The following is a 23,462-nucleotide window of genomic DNA, read 5'->3' as shown; positions in this document are numbered from 1 at the left end:
AGTCTAATCTTCTGAAAGCTTCCTCAAGGGCAGCAGTAAACAGATTCGGAGATATTGTGTCTCCTTGTCGAACTCCTTTCTCGATTTTAAATTTCCTACTGTCTTTGTCTAGTCTAATAAAGGATGTAGCACTCTCATATATTTTCTTCAAAATCATAATATATGGAGTATCTATGCCTTGTCTTTCTAGTGCCCGAAACATTGCCTTATGCTGTATGGAGTCAAATGCCTTTTCATAATCCACAAATGCCAGGCATAATGGTGTTTTATATTCATTTGCTTTCTCCATTAGCTGTGATATTACGTGAAGGTGATCCATAGTTGAGAATCCTGTCCTAAAGCCAGCTTGCTCTTTCGGTTGATTCTCATCAAGTATTCTTTCTAATCTGTTAGTAATGACCCTTGTGAACAACTTGTAGATTTGGGATAACAAGCTAATTGGTCTATAATTTCCAATTTCTGATTTATCTCCTTTCTTATGCAGCAAAACTATGATTGCATTATTCCACTGCTTAGGCATCACACCTTTTCTAATGCACTTTGTGAAGAGCCTTGCCAGTTTTTGTGTTATGTCTCTTCCTCCCAATTTTAACAACTCTACAGTAACTTCATCTTCCCCCGGGGCTTTCCGATTTTTCATTTTCTTCAATGCATGTTCTACCTCATCAGGAAGAATATCGGGTATGTCGTATGTGTTGCTACTTTGCAATCCATCTTCCCCACTGCTGGTATCATTCCCTCGCTCCTTGTATAATTCTCTATAGTAGTCTTCTGCTATTTGAATTATGCCTTCTCTGCTGTTTATAAGTACACCATCGCTATTCTTCAGTTTCAGTATCATTTGTCTTTCTATAGCATTAGCATTAGCATTAGTAGAGGCATATGATGCAAGAAAGCAAGCTTATTCAGCATCAGCCAAAAAAAAAAAAAAAACCCCTCCCATTTCACCCCTCCGTTCGTTCGAAATACCTGTCCAGTTGAGCTTTAAATTTGTTTAGGCTATCAACTTCAACAAGAAGTGATGGAAGTCGGTTCCACCAACCAACCACCCGCTGGCCAAAGGCAAATTTCCGCACATCTATCCGACATCCGTCCTTCCACAATTTGAATTTATGCCCTCTCAGGTGATTATTCTGAGAAAGATGAAGAATCCCATTGGCATTGAGCATGCTCAAACCATTCAAAGCCTTATACACCTCTATCAGATCACCTCGCCGGTGCCTAGTCTCCAGACTCTGTAATTTGCAAAATTTAAGCCTTTCTTCGTAAGAGCAACCTTTTGTTCCATTTACTAATCTTGTTGCCCTTCTCTGTACCCGTTCCAGCAGCTCTACATCCTTCTTGAAATGAGGCCTCCAGACCTGTATACAGTACTCAAGATGTGGCCTAACCATTGCCTTATAAAAGGGAATAATCACCTCCTTATCCCTGCTAGAAAAATTCCTGTATATCATTGACAAGACACCATGAGCTACTCTTGCAGCTCGTCTGCACTGCTCAGAGAACTTCATATCTCCCTGCACAATTACCCCCAGGTACTTTTCATTCTCCACCACTGTCAGTGTAGTACCGCAGAGTTGATACATTGCTCTGGGGTTACTGTTACCCATATGTAGTACTTTACATTTGTCAATGTTAAACTTCATTTGCCACCTCTCAGCCCATCTGTTCAACCTTTCCAGATCCTGTTGCAGCAGCATAGCGTCAGTAGTGTCCTTAACGACCCTGCCAACCTTTGTATCATCTGCAAACTTAGACATTAAACTTGATATACCATCATCAATATCATTCATAAACACCGAAAACAACAATGGACCCAACACTGAACCTTGAGGAACTCCACTAATAACATTAGTCCACGTTGAGCAGTGTCCATTGATTACCACTCTCTGTCTTCTGCCACTCAACCATCCCCTTATCCATAGCAGCAATTTGCCTCCAATGCCACACTGCTCCAATTTGTGCAGCAGTCTTCCATGTGCAACAGTATCAAAAGCCTTTCTAAGATTCAAATATATAATATCAAAGTTATTCCCTGCATCCAGTTCTTTTGTGACTACATCATAGTATCCAATCAAATTGGTCAGGCAAGACATGCCCTTAACAAAACCATGCTGCGGCGTCTGAGCTATAACTGAATTCTTGTCTAGATGATCCTGCAGTGCTTCTTTAACCAGTGCCTCCATTAATTTACCTGGAACAGAAGTTAAACTAACAGGTCTATAATTACTTGTGTCAGCCTTTGATCCTCCTTTGTGAATTGGGGTTACATTTGCACATCTCCAGTCTATGGGTACTTCCCCTGAGTCCAAAGAAGCTCTCATAATTATGGCTAGGGGTTTGCATACTTCCTTTGCTGCCTCCTTTAATATAACTGGATAGATCCCATCCACCCCAGGTGCCTTTTTTATGTTTATCCTCAACAATCTCTCCTCCACTTTCCTCTCAGTTATTACAAAATCATCCAGCTCACTGCCAATGTTTACTTTACCTACATCATTCTCCTTCCTGAATAACTCCTCATGCGTGAATGTAGATGCAAAATACTCGTTTAGATTGTTAGCCACCTGAGCAGGATCCTCAACTGTTGAACCATCAATATCCAGTGGACCAATCTGATTCATCCCTTTCCTTCTCGAGTTCAAGTATGTAAAGAACTCCTTTCTGTTTTTCTTTGCATCCTTTGCCAAGGATTTTTCGTAGTCTGCCTTTGCCTGCCTAATCTCCTTTGTGACTTGGTTACAGACCAACTTATATCTATCATAGGCTTCCATGTCACCCATTAATATGTATGTATCCCATGCATTTTTCTTCTCTGCCACATGTCTCATTAGTCCATCTGACATCAATTTAGGCCTAAACCTTGAACAATATTTCTTAGTTGGTATGTGAAGCCTGGTAGCCACCAAGATTAGTTCCTTGAATGCTTCCCATTTTGAGTTTGCTGTTGGTAACATCATCAGTTGGTCCCACTGTATAGAATTTAAATACTGTCTCAGACCATCATAGTCGCCTTTACGAAAACAAAAACCCTTCCCTTTACCTCTGATGGTAGTTACCTCCTTGAGTAAATCCCACTTCAACACACTGTGATCACTGCCACCTAGTGGTTCATTTATCTGCAGGTTCTTAATGCATGAAGAATCACTACTGATAATCAGATCAAGAGTATTGCTCCCTCTTGTTGCCTCACGAACATGCTGATGTAGAAAACAATCATCCAATAAATCCACAAAAGCCTTGCTAGTGTGCGAGTGACCAACCCACAAATTCCAGTCAATATCTGGGAAATTAAAATCCCCCATTATAAGACTCTCTGATTTACTGGCCCACTCTATTTCCCTGTACAATATATTATTATACTCATCAGAGTCATTAGGCCTATAGCACACCCTACTCTCAATTTTGATTTCCCTATGCTTATGTCACACCAAACTGACTCGACACTGCCCTGTCCATCGATATCAACTGGCTTCACTTCCTTTGACTTTATGTGTTTCTTAATTAATAGCATAAGCCCTCCTCCCCTCCTGTCCTGTCTATCCTTTCTATATACATTGTATTCCCCAAATTCCAGTTCCGCATTACTTATATCTGTGTGACACCACGTCTCTGATATCCCAACAATATCTGCCTTTGATGTTTTGAGCAATACCTCAAATTCATCAAATTTATTTACCAAACTCCTAGCATTGGTGTACACGCAGGTATACATGCACCTGTTTCTATTCTTAGCTATATTACTGCTCATGGCTGCTGATTTAAATCCTTTGTTTTCCCTTAATGCTTGTTCTACTTTTCTTGTGTTAAATCTTCTTATGTCCTCTCTGAGTCTCTTTCTAATGGCTTTGCATAACTCAGTATACTCAATTTTCTCCCTGTCAGTGTTTTTCTTGCTCTTCATTTGTCGTCTTTGGTTCATCATGACAAGTGTTTCTTGACTAATTTTTTCTTCTTTTGATTTCTGTTTCCCTATAGGTTTCTTGGGCCTTATCGCTTTCAGAAAGTTGTAATATTCCTCGTCGATATCTTGGTCCTGAGCAGTCTGCAGAAGCTCAAACTTGTTCTTAAGTTCCAGTACATACTGCCTTTTCTCCTCCTCTGTTATTTCAAAGACCTTTGTATTATTTACTCGAGTCAGTTTTTTCCTTTCCTTTCCTACATCTATATCAAGTGTACATCTTACCATTCTGTGATCACTTCCAACATTTACCTTATTTAGGACGGTGACATCATTCACAATATATCTTCTATTAGTGAGGATGAAGTCGATTTCATTAGTAGTTAATCCATTTGGACTCTTCCATGTCCACTTTCTGTTCACCCTTTTCTTGAAAAAAGTGTTCATTACTGACAGTCCTTGAGATTCTGCAAATTCCACAAGTCTTTCACCTCTTTTATTTCTTTCACCAATTCCAAAATTTCCTATAGTTCCTCTTTCTGCACTGTTTTGCCTTTTTCCAACCTTAGCATTGAAGTCCCCCATAATAATATTGTAGTGGGTTTTCTGCTCATCTAGAAGACTCTCAATTTCAGTGTACATTTCTTCAACCTCTTCATCATCATGGTGATCTAAAAGTATTTAAAACTTGCTATCTATGAAGAGCATAAACGGACACGACATACATAACTCGCGCAAGCGCACTAATGCTCTTCTGGTAGCGCATTAAAGCTTGAGTCCTCGTCTCGCAATTCTGATCAGCAATGCAACTCAGGAAACCCCTGCACTGTTTTTATAATACCTTCTGATTTACTGTCCCAAGCTGTTTCTCTGAATGAAAATACAGGGTGTTTCAAAAGTGATGGCCAATAATTTAAAGGTGAACTGTACAAATGTATAGACTACAAATATGCAAAAAAAAAAAACATGCCTAGTAAACATGGGTCCTTAAATGAATCGTTTTCGAAATCTTGCACATTTCTAGTTAGGATACACCCAACTGACAAGGTGAATTGTACAGAATTGGGATTCACAACTGACTTGACTGTTAAGGTTATGTTATGCTCATTCTCTCCCTTTCCCCTCTCTCTCAATGCTATGAGACGTAGCGAGCATACTATTACTTGTCAAAGGATAGTCAACATGGAAAGAGGTTACAGCAACGAAGAGTATGCGGACATGCACTTCATGTATGGTAAAGCCAACTGCAGTGTACTCGAGGCTGCATGTTTGTACCAAGAAGATTTTTCCGCCGAAGGCAGCCCAACAGGGGCACATTCATCAGGGTACATCAACACCTTAGAGAACATGGGCGCTTCGCACATGGAGTACGAGCAGTTAGGCCCAGAAGCATAACACCTATTGTTGAGGAAAGGGTGCTGGAAAGAATATTATTTTTATTATTATATTAGGATTACCCGTATTTGATTACATTAACCCGTGTTAGTGTCTGTAAATTGCGTGTATTCTATGGTCGATTTGTCTGTTTTGCTGGAAGAAAAACCCCATTTTCTGGGAAAAACCTTGCTATCTGCGCCTGAGACCGACTAACTCCGCCACGGAGTGAAAAAACTCACTAAAGTTCCTCGCGTCATCGACGGGATTCGAACTCGGGCCTTTTCCACCCGGTGTGCGGAGGACGGTGATGATACCACTGTGCTACCGCGCAGACTATTAGAAAGAACAGAACAAAACCCAGGAATTTCGACAAGGAAGGTTGCTCTGCAATAGCGTGTACTGAGTCATAGAAGTGTGTGGCGAATATTACATCGCCAATTACTGTACCCCTACCATATCCAGCGTGCACAAGTTCTCAGCAATACAGACTTCCCTCCCAAAGTAAACTTCTTGTCTGTGGATGCAACAACAGTGTCCTGAACCCCCAAATTTTAAACAACATTTTGTTCACTGATGAAGCTGGGTTTACTCGTGATGTTATTTTTCATTTTCATAACTGTCACGTATGGTCCGACGAAAATCCTAATGCAATTCACTAGTCACGACATCGGCAACGTATCTCGTTGAATGTCTGGGCAGGACTACTAGAAGACCCTCTGGTTGAACCACCCTTTCTGCCAAACAGGCTAACAGGAGAGCTGGACCTTCAGAATGTTCTTCCAGACCTCCTTTATGATGATAACGTTCTACTTCAGCAAAGCCAGAACATGTAATTTATGCATGATGGTGCACCGGCACATTTTGCTCGAGTTGTGACTCATATCTAACTAGAAGGTATGGTCAACGGTGGATAGGTAGAGGTGGGCCTGTAATGTGGCCTTCCAGATCACCAGACTTAAATCCTATGGATTTTTGTATTTGGGGTCATGTAAAAAGCTTGGTGTGCACTTCTGACATTAACACAGTTGAGGAATTGCAGCGTCTGGTTGAAGGAGCCTTCCGCAAATCAGAAATGACCCAGGAATGCCAGAGAGGATTTGCAATTCAATGCAATGCAAAGACTACAAAGCTGCATACTGATGCAAGGACAGCATTTTGAACACCTTTTGTAACATCCTGTAACATGTAATATCTGTAAAATCCTGTGGCGTGGAAACCAAAAAATTAAAATTGTATTATCTTATATTTAATAAAACCACCCTTAGCAAAGGATTCACAGCCTTTTGCTAAAGTAGTGCTCCCATAGTCAGTGGCGGATCTTAACAGAAAATGTGCTTATCTCGAAAACGGTTCATTTGCGGCCCGATGTTCACTGGAACTTTTTTGCTTATTTTAGTTTGTACTTTTCACCTTTAAATTATTGATCATCATTTTTGAAACACCCTGTATACTGCTCTTACCTGGAATAATGTGGGACTAATCAACTACGATCCATGGAACGTGTGTGAGCTGTTACACCAAGAAGTAAACTGTACTGTTAGCTAGAGCACATCCATTGCTGGTCTGCTGGTTTATCACAGTAAAGTGGTTGGTGTACAGTTGAGAAGTATAATCCCATCGTATCGCAGGGGAAAATTATGGGAACTGTAAATTTTAAGTTGTAAATTACGAAAAAAATTATTACATTTTTAATGAAGGGATAAATTTTTTCACAGAAAAAAAAAAAGAAGAATAAACCTTGGAAAAGTTTATGGAATTGCAAAAGTTGTGGTGGCGCTTTTGTAAATACTTGGCGAAACCTGTTTCCCTTGAATATATCAGTATCTTGGTAAGGGTGTTCAGTTAGTTGCTTGAAGTTTGAAATAGTCTACAATATAATAATAAAAAATGAAAGAAAACCAGGTCAAATGTCTTAGTTTTGCGGAAAAGTTTTGAAACTTCTAAGATTCAGTGTAATGCGCACTTGCGCTCGCTAAAAGTATTTAGATGATAATGCAAGTTTTACTCATTATATTAATTAATAATAGTTTTGTTTATTCCTTTGGCACACGAATTATTAATAATATTTGCTTGCATGCTATCTGTCACCAGTAAATTTCATTAACTCGGTTGCAGAAAATTAAATATTAAACACGAAAATATAACAAATCTTTGAAGAAAATAGAACTGCAGTCTACTTGAAACATAAAAGTCGTGTAAAATAGCGGAACTATAAGATGAGAGTTCCCCCCCCCGCCCCTAGTGGTTTTAGTTTTAACACATCTTTAACTTTTGCATTGGCGCCTCTGTAGCCAGGTGGGAAGGCGCAGCAGTGCGTAGCACACGCTTCTTGATTAGACCGGGGTTCGAGCCCGTCACCACCAAATACGGAGGATGCGGAAAGGTCAGAGAATGACCACCGCATATCCCGGGGCAATATGGCCTTAGTTGCTAATGCTCCTAAAAAAAAACCCAAAATCTTTTAACTTTTGCAAGTTTTCTTTCATTGAACCTATTTCTAATGAACAGCACTCTTCAGAAAGCAGTATACATGTATTAACAAGACAATGTGCTCAGACTATTTCAGTGCTGCCACCACATCAGAGGATGGATGGATATGTACCTCAGTATTACCAAAACAACTCATAAAAAAAGCAGCTTTTTGAAAGATACCATGTAGCAAAATTCCTCAGTTCAATATGAATCTCCAAGTTCAATACAAATCTCTGGGGTTACTTCTAAAAAGTAACCTTTTTACTTCTAAAAAGTAACATTTCTCTTACTTCTAAAAAGTAACCCCAGAGAAATGTACCAACTGTGTGGCACTACACTTAGGGTGGTAGAAAATGAAAAAGCCCTGGGTGTAATTGTGCAGTCAGATATGAAATTTTCAGAGAAGTGCAGAACAGGCCATGGGATATTGTCAATGATACACAGGAATTTTTCCAGTAGGGAAAAGGAGGTGATTATCCCTTTGTATAATGCAATGGTCAGGCCATGCCTTGAGTACTGCATACAGGTCTGGAGGCCTCATTTTAGGAAGGATGTTGAGATGCATGAGCATCTCAACATCCTTCTTAAACATCCTTCTCAACATCCTAAGTACATCCTTCTTAACATCCTAAGTACAGAGAAGGGAACAAGATTGGTGAGGGGGAGCAAAGGGGTGGTCTCACCAAGAAAGGCTTTGCAAGCTGCAGCATCTGAAGACTAGGCACCTGCAAGCTGATCTCATTGAGGTGTATAAGGCCTTGAATGGGTTTAGCAGGCTCAATTCTGATGGGATTTTTCCTCTTGCTCAGATTGTGAACCTGAGGGGACACAAATTCAAATTGAGGAAAGACAGTTATGTTTATTCAATTTGAGATTGAGGAAATTCAAATTGAAGAAAGATAGTTATAGAATAGATGTGTGGAAATTTGCTTTTAGCCAGGGGGTAGTTTATTGCTGGAACAAACTTCTATCTGTTGTGGAAGTTGATACCTTAAATAAATTCAAGGAAGAACTGGAGAAATGTTTAGAGGGAATGGATGTGTGAAATGTTTTTTTTTTTGGCTGATGCTACATAAACTTGCTTTCTTGCATCATATGCCTCTGCTACTACTACTTTATACTTTCAAAAGGAAAAGGTTTCAAACTTCACATGGTATCTATTACAAAATTATTTTTATCAACTTTTTGTTAATTTTTTTATTGCTGAGGTGAAGCGTCCACCCACTGCCCGATGAGGTGGTAAAACTAAAAGCTAAACTGCAGCCATTATCAACCCACTGCAGGATAGAAGCCTCCTGAACAATTCATGTTGAGGGAAATGGACCATAATCTGCCACACTGGTCCAGTGCAGGTTGGCAAATCGACCATATTTAGCAGTCAGGGGTTGAACCCCATTCTACTCAAGGAGGGTGTGTTACTGCACTCCCGCTCCTGACCACTCGGCTATGGAGGCCGTTCACTGAAAAAGATATGGTGGTGACTTGCAATGCTTTAAACACTGGATGCATTGTTCTGGGGGCACTGAGAAACTTTACTATTGCACCTGAGCAAATCCAGCCTCGGTGACACATTTTTTATGTAAATAACAATATATTATTTTGAGAGAGTGCTGTTTATTCGATAATCAGAAGTTGGCTACTTCTGATAGAACTAAAAAATTTGTAAATATTTTTCAAACCTAGGACAGTGAAAAGGAATCGAACACTTCTACAACATTACATGATTTTATATGAATAAATCCGTTTTCACTGCAAAAAAAAAATAAACAAATTTGGAAATAAATATTTAGGGTGCTTAGTGGGTATACATATATATACTAGATTGATTACGCACATAACTTTCCTTTTCATTTATTATCTTCTTTAGATTTCTGATGATTATCTACAGGAATATCTGTATTCAACATCAGACTCTCCTCTCATTATTTAGAACAGGCTATGGGCTACATCCTGTTCGTTCAGGGTCACGCTTTGTTTTACCAGGGTCAAAAAATTCAAAACTTAGGTAAGAGAGAAACCAAGTTATTCGTGATATATTTATTTTCATCTGATGTAAATTATGTAACAAACATCATAGCAGAGTTTTTTTTTTATAATTTACTTCAAACCCTTTTTAATGTGATGTATATTAAACACTTAGACAATCTAAGCTGCTACTAATGTTTTAGTCAGTTTAAACGTACAAAGTATTTATATGGTTTATTGAGCATTGTCATAGCAAGTCCTTGACTTTTGTCTTAATGGCTGTTAATCTTCATTTAATTAATCTGTTTTTATAATAAAAAAAATAGTAAAAACAGTAGACTCTGAAGCCTTTCACCATTTTTTTTTTTTTCTTTTGTGCCCCCTTCCCTTTTTTTTGACAGCTGCAACTTGGGAAATAAGTGTTTTACTTTATTGTGATCAGCATGGACAAAAATAACTAAAGATTTGGTGAAATTATGATTTGCTTAAAAAAAAATTGTCAAACTAAGTTTTTGTTAAATTGAGTGAAGTCTATCCACCATAATAAATTATTACTTCGAGTTTAGTGTATAACACCAAACTTGTGAAAATGTATAGTTCAAGTTTTACTAGTCAATAGATGTTTTAAAGTTGAAAGAATTTTTAAAATTGTCGAACACTGTTTTTATAAAATTTTAGTAATTATTGCATAATTTCTAATATTTCTGAAGGATCAAATTTTATTCCAGATTGATGTCTGTGCATTCATCTTTAACAATGAACTCAGATAGACTTATAGATTTTTAAAATATGCATTTTTTAATTCCTCTAGTTGTAATTAACCTTCCATTCCCAATGGAAGGTTAATTACAACTGGAACCCCTGGTGCCTCCCTAGCCAGGTGGGCAGGAGCAGCAGTGCATAGCACACGCTTCTTGATTAGACCGGGGTTCAAGCCCGTGACCACCAAATACGAAGGATGTGGAAAGGTCAGGGAATGTGACCACCGCATATTCCTGGAGCAATATGGCCTTAGTTGCTAATGCTCCTAAAAACCAAAACAACATTCCCAACATGACATTTGACAGGAGCCACTGTTTAAAATTTTTCTGTAATTTAAAATTTTTTTTAAATGAAATCAAATCCTCTTGTGTACTTTTGCCCACCAATATTCTCTAACTGGTTATACAGTATTTTCTGTTTTTATTTTGATATACTATGAATTACAAAACAATAATTAGTTTTGTGAAATTTATGCTAGGCATCTGTTAAATTCCAAAAGTGCCTTTTAGGCAATTCTCATTCAAAAACTCTCTCACTAGAAGAAAAGTTCCTGCAATCTATCCTAAACCTCTTTCCCTGTAATGTGAATTTATGGCTCCTAGTTTTGTAATCCTTTATAAAAGTGAAAATTCTGCCTTTGTTCATTTTACTAACCCCTCTCAGAGCCTTACAAACCTCAATCAGGCCTCCTTTAAGGTGCCTTATTGCTAAGCTGTGTAACCTACATAATCAAAGTTTTCCTCATACAGTTTCCATTCATTTGACCCTTTTAAGAAACTCAGTCTCTTTTTCAGATGAGGTCTTCGTACTTGGACACAGTATTCCAAATGCAGTCTTACAATTGCTTTGTACAATGGGATTATTATTATTACTAGTCATATAGTGCAAGGAAGCTTGCGGCTTATGCTGCATCAGCTAAAAAAAATTTACAAGTTACTCTGAGAGAGAGAGAGAGTCAGAAGTAGAAGGGAATCACAAAGAAAGAGAAGAATGATGATATCAAGACCCTGGGTGTGCCAAGCCCATACTCACCAGATGTGAGCCCCTGGGGCTCCCTATCTCTACAATATATTGTTCGATAAATCATCAGTAGGACACTGTGGACTTTCTTGGCTGCCTGTTTACACTGCTCAGAAAACTTCATATCTGTATGTATTGTAACTCCCAGAAATCTTTCTTCCCCTACTGTTCTTCTACTCTATAATTTGACTGCACCAAGTCTATAAGTTATTTTTGGGTTGCTATTTTCCAAGTGTATATCCCAAGTGACCTTGTATTTTGCATTACAATATATAGTCGCCACTTTTCTGACTATTCTTGAAGTCAGTTCAAGTCATCCTGAAGGAGTGCTACTTGGCACTAATCATTAATGACTTTCATAGTCTTTTACATCTGCAAATTTTTACGTCATGCTCTTTATTTATTTATTTAATTAATTAACTTATTGTTTTGGTATAGGGGTTAGGTTCATAAGGGCAGACTTTATCTTACTTATAGCCCTATTAACAGCATTAATTAATTTGCTGTATTTATTTCATGTTTAAAATGTTCCTTAGCTTTAATTTAATTAAAAATAAATCTCAATTGCAGTCTAGTCAGTGATTGCATAGAAGTAAAATGTGTTGTGCCCCAGACCTCAGAAGGTTCTTTCAACAGTATTTTAAATTTGTCTGCTGTATATACATAAATAATGTATATAGTAACTGGTGCATCTAACCACATTTTAAGAAAATCAGTCTTGAATTTTTTTTTTTATATAAGTACACACATTTATCTGTGTCCTAGAATTGATGATTTAAATACATATTCAATGCAAAATTTCAATAAATTCAATAAATTTCAACATATTCAATAAATAATTAACTATACATGTGATGTGTATTATATCTGTGGGAGACTGACAGTGATAAAGTGACTAAAACTATATGCAAGTATGTGTGCCGTCATACAGACTGAAAGGTATAGTTGCATGATCTAACTGGTGTTTCCATCTCTTCAGAGATGATTAAAGATCATCAATGAACATCTAGATTAGCATCAGTTTCCCACTGTTACAGTGATCATCTCATTTGTATTTAAAAGTATCTTTTTTATTCAATGATCTTAAACTCTAACATGTTGTTCAGATCATATCTCAGATTAAAGTTTCATTGTTTTTTCAATAGTGCATATAGTACAGATTTACTTAAGTATTTACTTATCTTTACTGTTAGATAGTCATATCACATACTTAGCTAAGTAATTTAAAGTAAAATTTTGTCAACATTTTTTGCTGTAACAGGGAGGAGGAGGAGGAGGAGGAGGATTAAATGTCAAGTGATATTTATAATTGTACTGAACAAATTTCTCTATTACTAGATTAAGGTCACTTCCATCCAGAATGGCCTCACATCTGGCAGCTTCCCAAGGGTCTTTGGCTGCTGTATGCCAATTGACTTCAACTTCTAATAAGGAAGAAAACTTTAAAATATGTAAAAATCTCATTGAGACAGCCAAAACAAGAGGTGCCAAGGTATGTATTCAGTAGAAATTCTTTCATGAATTTTAAAATTCTTCAGCAGCTAATATCTATAACTACTAACCTATCTTGATTTTCAACACCTCAGTCAAGTATGTCAGCCTAATATGTGGATATGGATGGTAAAATTATAATAATTTCTTTCCTGAAACTTTCTGTTGCAAGCAAAAATACTCAATGCAAACCCATCCGTAATATGAAATCTTAAGTGTATGACTTTTTCATAAATTTTGCCAGTGTTTTACTTTATTTCTGTTTTATAATTGCCTTAAGCTTGTGCTGGTTACTTAACTGGGATTACTTTTTAAATTATGTAATACGTTCAAAATTTACATTATAGCTTTCACATAGTCATCTAAAGTGCAATGATTGGTGGCATAAATTAGTATTTTATGACAGCTTTTAATTATTATGCAGTTCTTTATTATAAATTGTACTAGAGGATATTTAGTACTTCATCATATTGCAATTAGTTTTATCATTTATTTTTCAATATTTCTGTAATTTCAGATTAATTTATGTAGCAGTAAATATGGTTTCCATTAAAGTGATAAGTATAGTGTGACTTAGGGCAAGGAAATTATCAGTGTTAATTCACCTTGCTTGACTGAGTCTTGTTGCATGTATGCAAAGCTATTTCTAGCAATTGGCAGTGCATTGCTGTGGGTGTAGGGGATGCAGAAATCTTAAGTCAAAACTTGGCATCATCATCATCATCATCATCAGCCATTTTCAATCCACTGCAGGATGAAGGCCTCTCCAGCAACTTTCCAGTTGCTTCTGTTTTGAGCACTGGACATCCATTTACTACCCACAAACTCATGAATTTCATCTATCCATCTCCGCCTTTGTCTTCCAGGTTTTCTTCTAGCTCCTCTTGGATACCATTCTGTTATTTTCTTAGTCCATCTGTCATCATGTCTTCGAGCTATGTGTCCTGCCCAAGACCATTTTAGTTCTTTAGTTTTGATAAGAATGTCCTTTACTTGAGTTTGTTGCCTAATCCATGTGTTTCTCTTCTTATCTAACAGTCTGATTCCCAATATAATTCGTTCCATTCTTCGCTGTGTAGTTCTTAGCTTCTCTTCCATTCTTTTGGTGAGTGCCCAAGTTTCACTTCCATAAGTCATGGTGGGGAGTATACATTGATTCATTATTTTACGTTTCAGAAAAACTGGGATATTGCTCTTCAGTATGTGACTATATTTCCTGAATGCTATCCATCCAAAATGTATTCTTCTCTTGAGTTCCAGCCATTTATCATTATTACAGCTAATAACTTGTCCCAGATAAGTATATGACTCCACCTTTTCAATTACTGCTCCTTCAATCATTATGTCTCTTTCTGTGGCATACTTGTTCATCATTACTTTTGTTTTAGCCATATTCATCTTTAGTCCAAAATCCTTACTAGCTGTGCATAACTGATTAAGATTTTCCTCTAATTCTTTGGGATCATGGCTTATGACCACAATGTCATCTGCAAATCGCAAATGGTTTAGGTACTCTCCGTTCACATTGACTCCTTTCTGCGACCAGTCTAATCTTCTGAAAGCTTCCTCAAGGGCAGCAGTAATCAGCTTCGGAGATATTGTGTCTCCTTGTCGAACTCCTTTCTCAATTTTAAATTTCCTACTGTCTTTGTCTAGTCTAATAAAGGAGGTAGCACTCTCGTATATTTTCTTCAAAATCATAATATATGGGGTATCAATGCCTTGTCTTTCCAGTGCCCGAAACATTGCCTTATGCTGTATGGAGTCAAATGCCTTTTCATAATCCACAAATGCCAGGCATAATGGTGTTTTATATTCATTTGCTTTCTCCATTAGCTGTGATATTACATGAAGGTGATCCATAGTTGAGAATCCTGTCCTAAAGCCAGCTTGCTCTTTCGGTTGATTCTCATCAAGTATTCTTTCTAATCTGTTAGTAATGACCCTTGTGAACAACTTGTAGATGTGGGATAACAAGCTAATTGGTCTATAATTTCCAATTTCTGATTTATCTCCTTTCTTATGCAGCAAAACTATGATTGCTTTATTCCACTGCTTAGGCGTCACACCTTTTCTAATGCACTTTGTGAAGAGCCTTGCCAGTTTTTGTGTTATGTCTCTTCCTCCCAATTTTAACAACTCTACAGTAACTTCATCTTCCCCCGGGGCTTTCTGATTCTTCATTTTCTTCAATGCATGTTCTACCTCATCAGGAAGAATATTGGGTATGTCGTATGTGTTGCTACTTTGCAATCCATCTTCCCCACTGCTGGCATCATTCCCCTGCTCCTTGTATAATTCTCTATAGTAGTCTTCTGCTATTTGAATTATGCCTTCTCTGCTGTTTATAAGTACACCATCGCTATTCTTCAGTTTCAGTATCATTTGTCTTTCTGTATTACTGCTCATGGCTGCTGATTTAAATCCTTTGTTTTCCCTTAATGCTTGTTCTACTTTTCTTGTGTTAAATCTTCTTATGTCCTCTCTGAGTCTCTTTCTAATGGCTTTGCATAACTCAGTATACTCAATTTTCTCCCTGTCAGTGTTTTTCTTGCTTTTAATTTGTCGTCTTCGGTTCATCATGACAAGTGTTTCTTGACTAATTTTTTCTTCTTTGGATTTCTTTTTCCCTATAGGTTTCTTGGGCTTTATCACTTTCAAAAAGTTGTAATATTCCTCGTCGATATCTTGGTCCTCAGCAGTCTGCAGAAGCTCATACTTGTTCTTAAGTTCCAGTACATACTGCTTTTTCTCCTCTTCTGTTATCTCAAAGACCTTTGTATTATTTACTCGAGTCAGTTTTTTCCTTTCCTTTCCTACATCTATATCAAGTGTACATCTTACCATTCTGTGATCACTTCCAACATTTACCTTATTTAGGACGGTGACATCATTCACAATATATCTTCTATTAGTGAGGATGAAGTCGATTTCATTAGTAGTTAATCCATTTGGACTCTTCCATGTCCACTTTCTGTTCACCTTTTCTTGAAAAAAGTGTTCATTACTGACAGTCCTTGAGATTCTGCAAATTCCACAAGTCTTTCACCTCTTTCATTTCTTTCACCAATTCCAAAATTTCCTATAGTTCTCCTTTCTGTGCTGTTTTGTCTTTTTCCAACCTTAGCATTGAAGTCTCCCATAATAATAGTGTAGTGGGTTTTCTGCTCATCTAGAAGACTCTCAATTTCAGTGTACATTTCTTCAACCTCTTCATCATCATGGCTCGATGTTGGTGCATAAATCATTATAATCTTTAGCTTGTATCTCTTAGAAATCTTTAGTATTAGTCTTGACACTCTTGGTGATGTAATTTTGAATTCCAAAATGTTGTTTTTAAAATCTTTATGGACCAGAAACCCAATTCCACCTTCACTCCTTTCACTGTTTCCATTGGTGTACAGCAGATTTCCACTTGATAAACTTATAAGTGATTCATTTCTTCTTCTTGTTTCAGCCAAACCGATGATATTCCAATTCACATTGGCATACTCTTGAATAAAATTGAGTCTCTGAAAGAGTGAGTAGATGCTCTGGAGAATAATATTTTTGGGGCTCAGAATTTATTCAAGTGTTATTCAGCAGTTATTCACTTTGCCCAGTGATGCTTTCCTGAATGATTTGGCTCCACAGATGGATCATTAAACCTTCACTGTTTTTTTTCTAAATAAGGTAATTTTAGTGGAGATTCAATTTTTAGGGGAAATTAGGAATATTTTTTGCAAGATGGAATAGAACCAGAGTCTTAAAAGTGTAGGGATTGGTGATGTTACTGACCATTTGTCAGTTCTTAAGGGTGTAATGGTTTTCCATATAAAAATTAATGATTCGAAGCACCTGTAGACTTAGTTGCAAAATATAAGGTAATGCTGGAAAAATGCTCTGATAGTCAAAATATTATTGTTTGCACTTCTGCCTAGTCATGACAGGAGGGATTATGTGATGAGCACCTTGTCAATCCTAGACTTGAGAGACTGCAAGGTTTATGGGGATAAAGTTTTCTCAAAAGTTAAGTCTGAGTAGTACAAAATCACGTGAAAAAGGAAAGCCTCTAGTATAGGTGTGTTACAAGACAAAAATGATTATTATAAAAATCACTTTAGGCAACCTGAATGGACAAGTAAGTATGGGTGTCTGATTATGTATAGCTTTGACTTATCTCTTATAGACTGTAAATCATGGATCAGCAGTACACCAAGTGGGACATCTTTTGAATCAGTAGAATGACTTATTTATTCCAGCATATCAGAGAGAGAGAGTGAGTACAATGGACTTAAATGACTCTGAACTGATTCTCACTTGTAACCTGGTACTATCAAGGTTAATATGATAGCACTGACAGCAGATAGTGACCACAGTGAGTGGTGTACAAAAGGATGAGAGGCTTCATTTTGGCAGGGGGGGGGGAGTGGTTATAATGGATTGAGGTATTTCTTGAATTATATTAACTGTCAAGACAACCATATGCTGTGGAATAAGAATGCATTATGGGAAATGTTTAAATGATTTTTATTCGAAGTTACTAACACATTTATTCTGCTGAAAACATATTGCAATAGAGTGATACTCAAATGAATGAAAGGGAAGCTCAAAAGTCTAATTGAAGAAAACCATAAAAGCACCAGATAGTTAGAGGCCGCCACATGATACTGATTCAAATGACAGTTATAAGCATTTGTAACAGAACCACTAATGGGGTAACATAGGTTGAAGCTGAATACAAGAAATCACTGAAAAAAGGTAGCTAACAACAGGAACAAAGAGTTCTACTTGTATGTGAATTACAAGAAAGAAAAGGAAATCAGATAGGTCATTTCAAGATGGAAGTGTTGGAATCTTAGAAAAACCCAAAGTGGTGAGCTGAACAGATATTTTGCAATATCTTTACAATTGAAACCACATTTGAATCGGGAGGAAATTGTGAAGAAGAGTTGGCTTGCTGTAAAGTAACAACTATAACAGTCTCTGAAAAGCATCTATTAGAAAAGTTACTATACTAAGACTGAGGTAGATAAAGGTCCCAAGATTAAGCAATATATATTCCCAGTTATAGTGAGAAAGATGGCAAGGGACCATGTAGAATCATTAGTAATGTTAATGAGATTTTCATTAGACACCAGGGTGATCACTATCCCCTTACTGGAGAAGCAACTGATGTTTACCCAATTCATAAAAGAAACCCTGAAGAGTTGATGAGAAATTATAGACCAGTGAATTTGATTTCTGTGGCAGGGAAGATCATGAAGTGTGGTTAAGAATGATACAGAACCACTTCAGTAAGGATGGAATCCAAAAAGAATTATAGTATAGCTTTTTGATGGAGATGTTTATCCTGGATAGTCTGATTAACTACTATGACAAGGTCATAAAACAATTGGATGCAGAACTACAGCTTTGACATTATGTATCTAGATTTTAGTAAAGCTTTTGATGTCATCCCCGATGAGAGGTTATTGAATAAACAGCTGTAAGCATATTAATGGAAATGAGCAGAGATTACAGGTAAGCTAGATGAACAACAGGAGATAGAAGGCAGGCAAAAATTCTAATAATTATGGGGATAGTTTTTATCTGCTCATTTAATTATTTATATACATGTTAATGTTGTATTAGTATGCCAAATAATGCAAGAAAGTAGACTTTTTTCTGCACAAAAAGTGACAATCTGATTCTCCTTTACACTTTACCAAACTGTCTCAGCCACCTTGGCAGGTAATTTATTCTGATAATCTATAACAAGCTACATGGAAGTAATTCCATGAGGTCCAACTTTCTGTTATTTCTTAAAATTTTATATTTAAGCTCCTTGGGCTTATCCCTCCTACGTGTGATAATATATGTTTCTCATTCATTTTACTGATCCCTTCAGACCTTAGACAATTCAATTGTAAACCCCCCCACTTTGAAGGTGCTAATTGCCAATATTTTCTACCTTCTAAATCTGACTTCTTGTAGGTACAATGATTAATGCTCCTCACCAATCTAGTTATCCTTCTTTGAGCCGTTCTCTAAAAGTTCTGTGTCTTTTTTTAGATGCAGTCTCCATCATCTTATATAAAGCAAAAAAGGACTTCCTTTTCCTAATTTGTGAAAGTACTATATATTTCTTTTTCATCTTAAATCACTTTTAACCCCATCACCAGCTTATAAGTAATTTTTGAATGTCAGTTTCCTACTGCAAAACGTTACATTTCAAAGCACAAAACTTCAGTTACCATTTTTCAGGTCATTTATGCAGCTGATCATTTTGAAGAAAAATGGCCTGGTTTTGGTCATTAACCACCCTTTATATCTTAAATATCATTAAATACCTTAAATATCATTAAATACCTTAAATATCATTAGCAATTTTTGACAATTTCCTCTATGCTCCCTCATTAATGACATTAAGGAAGATAAGAAACAGAAGTAGCCCAATTACTGATTCCTGAAGAACTCCACTTGCTACACTGGTCCAACCTGAAGAATATCCATTTGTAACCACTGTTTCCTAATTCCCTGATCCAACAAAGTAATCCCAATTTGCTCCACACAGCAAATAACTAATTCCTTGCTTCCAAGAGCTGCTTCTGATAGCTGTTACAGCACATATCTTTAGTCTGACAAAAAATCTGAGATGGTAGTGATATATCTAAACTTGCAAGTGGCCTATGGCAGTATAAATATTCCTGAAATGCCATTATAAACTGACGAGGGAATACAATAGTTTGATATGCCAATGAAATTAAGCTGCTAACCTTGACTCTCGCCATAAAGCTTTCATTCCTCCACACAATTCCTTTATTTCCTAAGTGAAATTTAAATATTAGTTAGCAAACTGTTTGATCCTGATTTTATTACAGTCAGTTGTTCATATCTTTTAATAAGATGAGCATTAAAAATTGGAGAAATTGCCACTAAGAAACATTAATGCAAATCCTTGGGTAGAAATATTTTTTTTTTTTTTTTGTATTCAAAATTCATATTGTTTCATTACAAATCATAGATTTCTTTATTATTCTTCTTATTCTAGACTTAAATATTTATTAAGACTTAAATATTGTTAATTTTAATACTTTTTCATTCTCTTTTAGATGGTTTTTCTTCCAGAATGTTTTGATCTTATTGGAGAAAGCAAAGACCAATCCTTTCAGTTATCAGAACCGTTAGACGGACTGTTGATATCTCAGTATAGAGAACTTGCACAAAAACACTCTGTATGGCTTTCTCTAGGTGGATTCCATGAGAAGGTAAGTTATTTGATGTTTAAAATATTCCTTTTATCAGTTGATATACCTAGTGATATTGCAAACTGTGATAAATAATTTCCACTGTTTTTGGTTTTCTCAGAAGCCTTTTGGAAATCATATGCCTTTTGTGGAAGGTTTACTTTTATTCTATGTTTCAGTTGTGTTTCTGTATATTTTTCAAATACCTGAGTGCATTAGGTGTAGCATTAGTAGAGGCATATGATGCAAGAAAGCAAGTTGATACAGCATTAACCAAAAAAAAAAAAAAAACCCTTCCCATTTCACCCATCTATTTGCCCCAAATGTTTCTCTAGTTCTGCCTTGAATTTATTTAAGATGTCAACTTCTACAACAACAGATGGAAATTTGTTCCAGCAATCTATCACACGCTGGCTAAAACCAAATTTCCATGCATCTATTCTGCAACCGTCTTTCCTCAATTTGAATTTATGTCCCCTCAGGCGATTAATCTGGGCTAGAGGAAAAATCCCATCAGCATTGAGCTTGCTCAAACCATTGAAGGTCTTATACACATCAATCAGCTCATCACGCAGGTGCCTAGTCACCAGAAAATGTAATTTGCAAATCTTAAGCCTTTCTTCATAAGAGCAACTCTTTGTTCCATTCACTAATCTTATTACCCTTCTCTGTACGTGTTCCAGCAGCTCTACATCCTTCCTAAAATGAGGCCTCCAGACCTGTATGCAGTACTCAAGATGTGGCCTGACCATTGCCTTATACAAGGAGTTAATCACTTCCTTATTCCTGCTAGCAAAATTCCTGTATATTATTGACAAGACACCATGAGCTACTCTTGCAGACTATCTGCACTGCTCAGAAAACTTCATATCTGACTGCACAATTACCCCCAGGTCCTTTTCATTCTCTACCACCCTGAGTGTAGTACCACACAGTTGATATGTTACTCTGGAGTTACTGCTACCCATAGGCAGTACTTTACATTTGTCAATGCTAAACTTCAGTTGCCACACCTCTCAGCTGATATGCTCAACATTTCTAGATCCTGTTGCAGTAGCGTACTATCATTAGTGACATTAACAACCCTGCCAACCTTAGTATCATCTGCAAACTTAGTCATTAAGCCTGATGTACCTTCATCAGAGGCCTCAGGAGCAGGGATGCAGTAGCACACGCTCTTCGAGTAGACCGGGGTTCAAGTCCCTGACTACTAAATATGGTCGATCTGCCAACCTGAACTGGACCAGCGTGGCAGATTATGGTCCAATTCCCTCAACATGAATTGTTGAGGAGACTTCCATCCTTCAGTGGGTTGTTAATGGCTGCAGCTTTTTACCTTCATCAATATCATTAATAAATACAGCAAACAACTGGACCCACAAACGAACCCTGGGGCACTCCACTAATAATATTAGTCCACAAAGAGCAGTGTTCATTGATTACCACTCTCTGTCTTTTCCCGCTCAACCAGCCCTTTATCCATAGCAGCATTTTGCCCTAAATGCCATACTGCTCCAATTTGTACGGTAATCTTCCATGTGCAACAGCATCAAAAGAATTCCTAAGATTCAAATATAGCATTAGCATTAGTAGAGGCATACAATGCAAGAAAGCAAGCTTATGCAGCATCAGCCAAAAAAACCCCGTCCCATTCCAAATGCCTGTCCACCTCAGCAACTTCCACAACAAAAGCTGGAAGTCTGTTCCACCAATCAACCACCCGCTGGCTAAAGGCAAACTTCCGCACATCCATTCTACAACTGGCTTTCCTCAATTTCAATCTATGCCCTCTCAGGTTCTTAATCTGAGCAAGAGGAAGAATCCCATCGGCATTCAGCTTGCTCAACCCATTCAAGGTCTTATACCCCTCAATCAGATCACCTAGCAGATGCCTACTCTCCAGGCTCTGCAATTTGCTGAACTTAAGCCTTTCTTGGTAAGAGCACTCCTTTGTTCCAATCACCAATCTTGTTGCCCTTCTTTGTACTCGTTCTAGCAACTCTACATCCTTCCTAAAATGAGGCCTCCAAACCTGTACACAGTACTCTAGGTGTGGCCTGACCATTGCCTTGCACAATGGGATAATTACCTCCCTGTCCCTGATAGCAAAATTCCTATATATCATTGACAAGACTCCATGACCTGCCCTGGCAGCTCCTCTGCACTGTTCAGCAAACTTCATATTTGACTGTACAGTTACCTTCAGGTCTTTTTCACTTTCCACTTCCCTGAGTGTAGTACTACACAGTTGGCACATTTCTCTTATATTATTGCTACCATATGCAGTACTTTGCATTTGTTAATGTTAAACTTCAGTTACCTCTTCTCAGCCCATTTGCCCAACTTATCTAGATCCAGTTGAAGTACCATACTGTCTGTGCTGTCGTTAACAACCTTGCCAACCTTTGTATCATCTGAAAACTTGGACATTAATCCTAATATACCTTCATCAATATCATTGATGAATACACAAAACAAAAATGGGTCCAGCACCGAACCCTGGGGAACTGCACTAAAAACATTTGTCCATGAAGAGCAGTGTCCATTGATTACCACTCTCTGTCGTCTCCCACTCAACCATCCCTTTATCCATTGTAACAACTTACCTTTAATGCGATACCTCTCCAATTTGTACAGCAGTTTTCCATATGCAACAGTATTAAAAACTTTCCTGAAATCCAAGTATATGATATCAAAATTATTTTTTGACATTCAGTTCCTTTGTGACCACATCATAGTATCCAATCAAATTGGTCAGACAAGACCTCCCTTTAACAAACCCATGCTATGTCTTAACTATTACTGCAGTCTTGTCTGGATGATCCTGCAATGCTTCTTTAAACAGTAAATCCATTATTTTCCCTGGAAGTTCAACTAACAGGTCTATAGTTACTTTTGTTACCTCTTGAACCCCCTTTGTGAATTGGTGATACTTTTGCACTCCAGTCCATGGGGACTTCCCCTGAATCCAAGGAAGCTCTCATAATTATGGCCAAGGGGTTGCTTACTTCCTTTGCTGCCTCCTTTAATATAACTGTATAGATCCCGTCTACCCCAGGTGCCTTCCTTATGTTTAACTTCAACAATTTCTCCTCCACTTTCCTCTCAGTTATTACAAAATCACTTAGCTCCCTGTTAGAGTTTGATTCCCTTCTGACATCCTCCTCATTGAATGTGTGAATGTAGATGCAAAATACTCATTCAGTTTATCAGCTACCTGAGCATGATCATCAGTAGTCAACCCATCTATGTTAAGTGGTCCAATC

At 37.3% G+C, this 23,462-nt stretch overlaps 1 protein-coding gene across 1 annotated transcript in view; it reads left to right on the top strand.

Moving 5' to 3' along the window:
- The first annotated feature begins 7,052 nt into the window (after positions 1-7,052).
- NitFhit (ntrilase and fragile histidine triad fusion protein NitFhit) overlaps positions 7,053-23,462 on the top strand; it is a 61,510-nt gene continuing 45,100 nt past the window's right edge. Inside the window, exons 1-4 of the mRNA XM_090369081.1 lie at positions 7,053-7,106; positions 9,618-9,755; positions 12,836-12,989; positions 20,062-20,217. Of these exons, the coding sequence (XP_090225207.1) occupies positions 9,625-9,755; positions 12,836-12,989; positions 20,062-20,217 (441 nt within the window). The 5' untranslated portion in view covers positions 7,053-7,106; positions 9,618-9,624. The remainder of the gene's footprint in view (positions 7,107-9,617; positions 9,756-12,835; positions 12,990-20,061; positions 20,218-23,462) is intronic.

The sequence above is a fragment of the Mastigoproctus giganteus genome, chromosome 2 (assembly GCF_048544385.1).
Source record: "Mastigoproctus giganteus isolate SK-2022 chromosome 2, ASM4854438v1, whole genome shotgun sequence".
Taxonomy (NCBI): Eukaryota; Metazoa; Arthropoda; class Arachnida; order Uropygi; family Thelyphonidae; genus Mastigoproctus; species Mastigoproctus giganteus.
This window is presented reverse-complemented; position numbering and strand designations above follow the sequence as displayed.